We start from the raw sequence: 7,542 nt of genomic DNA on the forward strand, positions 1-7,542 counted from the left end.
AGGCTGTGGTGAGGAAATAATGAAATCCTTAGAGACCAGGGCCAGGTAGAAATCTTGGATAAGTTCCTACTTAGTCCTACAGGGAGGCCTTGAGCAAGCAGAGATCCCAGGTTTCTGAAGGGAAAACACTCCAAGCTGAAGAGGGTTTTGTTTCGTGTGTGTCCAAGATAAGCCAAGGATATGGGGTCAGTGGTCCCGCGGCTGCTGGGAGCCTGTGATGTGCTGCTGCTGGGAGCTTTCTCAGGGGACATGGGCCTCCTCTCCCAACCTGCAGTCACCAGAGGGCTCATTCTGTCCCCGGTTTTTTCACTACCCCTGACTGCTGAGAGAATTTTAGAAATGAACAAAAATTAGTTAGCTCAAATAAAAAGATCTGGGCATGGCCTGGCACGGTGGCACATGCCTGTAATCTTAGCACTTTGGGAGGCTGAGGCAGGAGGATCGCCTGAGGTTGGGAGAAACCCTGTCTCTACTAAAAATACAAAATTAGCCTGGCGTACTGGTGCACGCTTGTAATCCTAGCTACTAGGGAGGCTGAGGCAGGAGAATTGCTTGAACCTGGGAGGCAGAGTTGTGGTGAGCCAAGATCGCGCTGTGGTACTCCAGTCTGGGCAACAAAAGCGAAACTCCATCTGAAAAAAGGAAAAAGAGCTGGGTGTAGTGGTGTGCACCTGTAGTCTCAGCTACTTGGGAGGCTGAGGTCAGAGGATCGCTTAAACCTGGAAGGTAGAGGCTGCAGTGAGCTGAGATTGTACCCATGCACTCCAGCCTGGGTGACAGGGTGAGACTCTGTCTCAAAAAAAAATTAATTAACTATTTAAATTAATTTTTTTTTAAAGACTTCTTATCTCCGAGGGTAGTAATGAAGAAGAAATGGGATGTTGCTTGTGAAATGCCTCCTTGGCAGTGACTAGCAGATAATGCTGGCTGGCACTGTTACTGCTGTTGTTCAGTGTCACGATCATGCTGGTGAGCAGGAGCCAGCAAGAGTGCCGCGCTCACTAGCTTGTTGCCTGGGGCTTGTTACTCATTTGGCTTTCCTGAGGGCCAGCTCTGAATTGGTTTAGGTTTGATCTGATTTATCAGAAGCCAGGCCCACTTGTTCAGGAATTGAAACTTGGCCCTGGCATTACTCAAGAAAACAGGAAAACTGACATTGGCCCAAAGCACGATTCATTCCCTAAGTGTACCAGCCTAACGAGTATTTCCCCGGCCCCTGCCTCACTGTTTCCACGGATAGTAGCCTATTCCAGGTGTCAATTCCTCATTTAAAATGGCGCCTGCTGTCATCACAAGCTCTCAAGAGAATGGACCACATGTGCTGTTTATGTGTGCCTTACACCTGACCAGTGGGCACAGATTTCTGGGCTGGATCATCCCTGTTTGTGAAGCATCGGTACATTCAGTCGTCGTTCGGTGCTGAAGCGCAAGATGCTCTGGGCTGAAAGGTACCTCTTGTTCTGGCAGATTCCAAACTACTTCCTCTCTCTCCTTCCCCATGTGCAGGCCAGGCGACCAATGTCTTCATGAACATGGAGGGGGACTTCATGAAGCCAGTCATTAGCATTGTGGACGAGCTGCTGGAGGCAGGGATCAACGTGACTGTGTATAATGGACAGCTTGATCTCATCGTAGATACCATGGGTAGGAATTGACTCTGAGGGACACACAGAGGCAGTTTTATGGGTTCAGCTGGAAGGGAACTGGCCTTGGACATGGCAGTCTTGGGGTGGTTAATGTTGAAATGCCAGGAGGAAGGCCATTTCCCATTATATCCATCTGCCCCTGACCTTGATTCTCCAAAGAGTGGGGAGCTACACAGGGCTGTGACCCCTCAGAAGCCTGGGCCTATCCAAGTTTTAGAGCCCTTAGGTAGAATTAAAGAAAAGAACGACACCTGTCTCTACCACAAAACTTAAAAAGATGTTTTTCTGGCTACTGGGCAAATGCACTATTTAATTAAGGGAGAGCTTCATGTTTGTATGACATCACAGTTGATGTCAACCACTGCAAAGTGAATTAAAACTCAGCCCTAATGACTGTAACCCTGAAGAGCCAGGGGAAATGGTCTTTGTGGATTCCCAGCTACTGCCCTATCACCCACCATGTGTTTAATTTGCTCACTTCCAAATTAAATAGGGGCTGGTAGAAGCTCTGAGACAGGTTCTCTGAACTGCCAGGCTAATTGAGGCACAAGGTCTGGCGGATGTGACGCGCCTCGTGAAACAAGAAGAATTGGATATTTTTGTGACTGGTAAGCAGGGGACCTCAAGGACCATTTGGAAAGCTGCTGCATTTTTTCCATGAACAGCCTGAGTGACACTGTCTCATTCCTGACATCTCTCAGTCCTCCTCACAGGCCTGTCCACCTCCAGAGGTCCCCCAGTTCCCTTCCTAAAGAGCAGGTGGCAGTGGGAGAGGCAGAGGCAAAAACAAGTCAGGCTTTGCAGCTGTTAGGTTTCTCCCAGCAGTGTAGGTTTCACTGGGAGTCAGAAATGCAGATGCTCAGGCCCCACCCTGATCTTCTGAATCAGAATTTGCGTTTTTACAAGATCCTGAGTGAGATCATGCCTATTACAGTTTGGGAAGCACCAACGTTTGGACCTAGACTTTTTTTCTACTTTACCCAGCTGTTAATGCCAGGCCTTTCTCACCAGGTCAGGAGGCCTGGGTGCGGAAGCTGAGGTGGCCAGAACTGCCTAAATTCAATCAGCTGAAGTGGAAGGCCCTGTACAGTGACCCTAAAGCTTTAGAAACGTCTGCTTTTGTCAAGTCCTACAAGAACCTGGCTTTCTACTGGATTCTGAAGGCTGGTCACATGGTAAGAGAGAGCTTTTGTTCCAGACTTGAAATCATCCTGAGAGGGAAGCCACAGGCAGTTATTATGCCTCTGTCTACTACCCAGGCAGATCTTGTAAGAAGTACAAGGGCTGGGTGCGGCAGCTCATGCCCGTAATCCCAGCACTTTGGGAGGCCAAGGTAGAGCCCAGGAGTTTGACACCAACCTGGGCCACATGGTGAAACCTTGTCTCTACAAAAAATATGAAAATTAGGCCAGATGCAGAGGCTCATGCCTGTAATCTCAGCATTTTGGGAGGCTGAGATGGGTGGATCGCTTGAGCTCAAGAGTTCAAGACCAGCCTTGGCAACATGGTGAAACCCCATCTCTACAAAAATTTGCCAGATGTGGTGGCCATATGCCTATAATCCCAGCTACTTGGGAGGCTGAAGCACAAGAATCACTTGAACCCGGGAGGTGAAGGTTGCAGTGAGATGAGATAGCGCCACTACACTCTATCCTGGGCAACAGAGTGAGACTGTCTCAGAAAAAAACGAAAATTAGCCCAGTGTGGTGGCACATGCCTGTGGTCTCAGCTACTCAGGAGGCTGAGGTGGGAGGAATGATTGAACCTGAAAGTTAGAAGCTGTAGTGAGCCAAGATCACACCACTGCACTCCAGCCTGGGTGACAGAACGAGACCCTGTCTCGAAGAAAAAAGAAATACTTAGGGCTTGGGAGTGTTTTGAGTTCCCTAACAAAATTCTGCTATTAGTACTAGATACTATGAACACAAGGGTGAGTGGTGCCCAGCCCCTGTCCTCAAGGAGCTCATGGTCTAGAGAAGGCAAGGAGACTGTCAACAGCATGGGGTGAGCAATGCTAAGAGGGGACTTGGCCCAGGGAGAGGTGCCCTGCCCAGGCTTGCAGATCTGGAAGGTGCCCACGTGATGCATAGGAGTGAGTTAGGGAAAGAGGAGGAGGTAGGGAGCATGGAGAGCAGTGAATACAAGGTCCAGAGGAGCCTGAGATGGTGAGGCCTTGGAATGGATACTGGTGGGAGGTGGCTGCGGAAGGGGAATTTGCATACCACACTAAGAAGTTCATACAGTAGGGCACCAAGGAGAGGTTTTAAGCAAAGGAGTGAAAATAACAGATTTGTCCAAGAAATACTGTTCTAGAAGTAGAGGGCACGAGGCAAGCCTGGGGCCAAGGACCAGTCAATGAAGCTGTCAGGAAAATGAAAGGAGGAAAGTGTATGGATTTGGTAGAGTGTAAAGAAGGGAAAATTGGCAGGACTTGGTAATCGTTTGGGGTAGAAAAGAACCAAAAGGTAGCTTCCAGGTTTCTGCTCCAGCATTGTGGTTTGGGATGGAGGCAGTTTGCACAAGCTGAGTTTGAATTGCCTATAGAACAGAAGGCAGAAGAAGAGCCTACAAATGAGACCGAGAAAGGAGCAGCCAGACAAGTGAGAAGGGAGACCAGGATGCATGACATCCCCAAAGTAGGGAGGGGCCCGCAGTGCCAAGTGAGAACTCAGGGGAAGGGCTGGAACATGTGTGATGATGTGCTTACACCGATGTCCTCGGCACCTGTGTCGGTGAGATGGCAAGGTCAGAAGCCAGAATGGAAAGGCTGGAGAAAATGAATGAGTAATGAGAAGAGACAGCAACTTCCTTTAAGAAGCCAGATAAAGCAGCCCACTCTTTAAAGATACTTAATCTAGGCCGGGTGCGGTGGCTCACACCTGTAATCCCAGTACTTTGGGAGGCCAAGGTAGGCAGATCATCCGAGGTCAGGAGTTCCAGACCAGCCTGGCTAACATGGCGAAACTCTGTCTCTACTAAAAATACAAAATTAGCTGTGCGTGGTGGCAAGTGCCTGTAAGCCCAGCTACTCGGGAGGATGAGTCAGGAGAATCGCTTAAACCTGGGAGGCGGAGGTTGCAGTAAGCTGAGATCATGCCACTGCACTCAGGCTTGGATGACAGAGCGGGACTCTGTCTCAGTAAATAAATAAATAGACTTAAATCTATTTGTTTTAAAGGGCGAACAAACAAGGCATCAGAGCACAGAGAGGGAGAGGGCATCTCTCAGCATCTGAGTACCTTCAACATTGACTGAAAAGAAAAAAAAAACAGGAAGTCTTAGAGCAAAGCACTGTTATAGGTTGAGCACCCCTCATCTGAACTGTTTGGGACCAGAAATATTTCAGATTTTGGAAAATTTGCATATGCATAATGAGATATCTTGGGGATGGGACCCAAGTCTAGACAAGAATTCATTTATTATGTTTCCTGTACACCTTATACACATAGACTGAAGGTACTTTTGTACGATATTTTAAATAATTTTGTGCATGAAGCAGAGTTTGTGTGCATTGAATTATTAGAGGGCAAAGGGTGGCTAAAATAGCCACTTCAACCAATCTGTGGTTATTGGACATCATAATATTTCTGACTCCAAATTTATATGTTGCTGATAAGCAATCATTTACTTGCACATAGTCACACAAAAGTACCTCCAGTAAGAAATACAACATACCATTAATACAGTGGAAAAATGTGTGTTCGTCGTAACTGAGCAGCACAGTAGCGTCACCAGAATACTGTCAACTGCTAGACAACAGCAGCAGCAAACACCAGCAGCTTTTGGTCTCTGCCTACAATGCTGTGTTTTGATGAAAAGGTTACTGTACTGTACTGTAACCCCCTTGGGAATGCAGAAATAAACTGTGTGTTGTACGCCTGCATTTTGAATGCAACCCCTGATGGGGCCAGGTGTGAAATGTTCCACTTGCGGCCTCATGGTGGTACTCAGAAAGGTTAGAATTGTGGAGCAAGGGCCATCCAGCCTCCATCTTCCAAGAGCAATTTTACCAAAAAAAAAAAAAAGAATTCTGGAGCATTTTGGCTTTTCCAATGAGGGATGCTTAGCCTGCACTAGAGAGAAGTCCCTGCTGAGGCTGGTAGGCAGGCGTGGGACAAGCCAACCACACGCTCATGTACTAGAGTTCAGGCCCATTTCCTCTTGGTTTGTCACATATAGAACCACAGATCATCTGGGGACAGGCTTAAAATAGCCCTCAGAGACTGTTGTTAAGTCGTCCCCAAATCACTTCCCCTTTCGTTGATTAAATGTCATTTTAGGATGTCCCACCATGCCTGTGCCTCCTGGGGACTCTTGGCAGAAGAGTCAAGGATAGGTGTGCACAGAGAATCATGGGGCCAGGGAATTGCAGAATGGGAAGACCATATACTCCACTCCTGTCTGTATAGGGGAAAAACTGAGGCCTCTGCCCCTCCCCTTTTGATGGCGTGTGGGAAGGAAATTTTAAAGGGCTTGTTCTAAAAATCTGAGGGAACACAAAAGAAAGTTGAATAACAATGTGACCATCGGATGCCATTTAAAGGGCCCTGTTTGTATTGTTTGCAGCTGTCTCCTGTGAGCTTCTTTCTCAGCCATTTCTCCATTTTCAATCTGGGATCTCTGCTAGACAGACTCCTTTAAAATGTTGAGAATCCTCCTTCTTCCTTGAACAGCCTAGGTCTCAGTATCATGAGCATGCGCCTTACCAAGAAATCAGTAGATCAGTCTCAAATGGAGTAGAAGGTTCTTGCCTGAATGCTGACCTCTCCAGGTCCCTGCTACCCAGCCCAGTCGGTGCCTAGAAGAGCTTTCTTCTAAGAGTGCAGGAGTCATTTCCAGGAAGGATTCTCTCTCTCAGGGATGTGCCTAGGTGTCTGCACAGGTTGCTGTCACAGAGTTGGCTCCCTTTTGGGAGCAAGGTTTCAGGATGTTGCCTCTGACCCCAGCCCCAGGAATAGCACCAGAAGCACTAACTCAGATGTTGCTTGCTTCTAGGTTCCTTCTGACCAAGGGGACATGGCTCTGAAGATGATGAGACTGGTAACGCAGCAAGAATAGGATGGATGGGGCTGGAGATAAGCTGGTTTGGCCTTGGGGCACAGAGCTGAGCTGATGCCCCTGAAGCTGTAGGAAGTGCCATTCTTCTGTGTATCTAATGGGGCTGTGATCATGAAGGTTCTGACCAGCTTCCGCAGAGGATAAAATCATTGTCTCTGAAGGCAATTTGAAAATTATTTCTGCTTCTTAAAAAACCTAAGATTTTTTTAAATAATGGATTTGTTTTAATCAAAATGAAGGATGATAATAGATTATTACCTTTTCTTATTATAGAAGCAAATGATGTGATTTATAGAAAAACTGGGAATTACAGGTGCACAAAGAATAAATAAACACCCGTATGCTCCCTTCCCAGGGGTAAGCACTATTACCAATTTAACATACGTCTTTGCAGATTTTCTTTGCAATATATATACATATATATTTTTTACAAAAATGAATCATCACTGTATGTTGTTTTACTATTTGTTTGACCCATCAGTATATCCTAAACACCTTTCGATGTCAATAAATGTTCTAACATTTTTAATGGCTGTGGAGCATTCTACTTTATGGTGTACTATAGTTTATTTACAAAATTCCCAGTTGTTTCCAACAAGTATAATAATTTCTAGTTTGTTGCTATTATACATAGTGCTCTGTTGATTCATCCTGATAGTTAGATTTTTATGTACCTCCTTATTTTCTTATAATAAATTCATAAAAGTGTAATTATTTAGTCAGAGGATTGCCACATTTCCTTAGAATCAAAATAATTAGCTCAGGACTTTTAACTTTTTATTCATAGCTCAAGATCTGCATAAGGAAGCTCAATGCCGCGGCTCACACCTGTGAATCT

General features: G+C 46.3%; 1 protein-coding gene across 1 annotated transcript in view; it reads left to right on the forward strand.

Moving 5' to 3' along the window:
• SCPEP1 (serine carboxypeptidase 1) overlaps nucleotides 1-7,233 on the forward strand; it is a 30,305-nt gene extending 23,072 nt beyond the window's left edge. The window contains exons 11-13 of the mRNA XM_021672794.2: nucleotides 1,507-1,644; nucleotides 2,658-2,821; nucleotides 6,642-7,233. Coding sequence (XP_021528469.2) covers nucleotides 1,507-1,644; nucleotides 2,658-2,821; nucleotides 6,642-6,704 — 365 coding nt within the window. The 3' untranslated portion in view covers nucleotides 6,705-7,233. The remainder of the gene's footprint in view (nucleotides 1-1,506; nucleotides 1,645-2,657; nucleotides 2,822-6,641) is intronic.
• Nucleotides 7,234-7,542: the final 309 nt, after the last annotated feature.

This window comes from Aotus nancymaae, unplaced genomic scaffold (genome assembly GCF_030222135.1).
Source record: "Aotus nancymaae isolate 86718 unplaced genomic scaffold, 86718_ANA_hifiasm-v0.15.2.pri h1tg000072l, whole genome shotgun sequence".
Taxonomy (NCBI): domain Eukaryota; kingdom Metazoa; phylum Chordata; class Mammalia; order Primates; family Aotidae; genus Aotus; species Aotus nancymaae.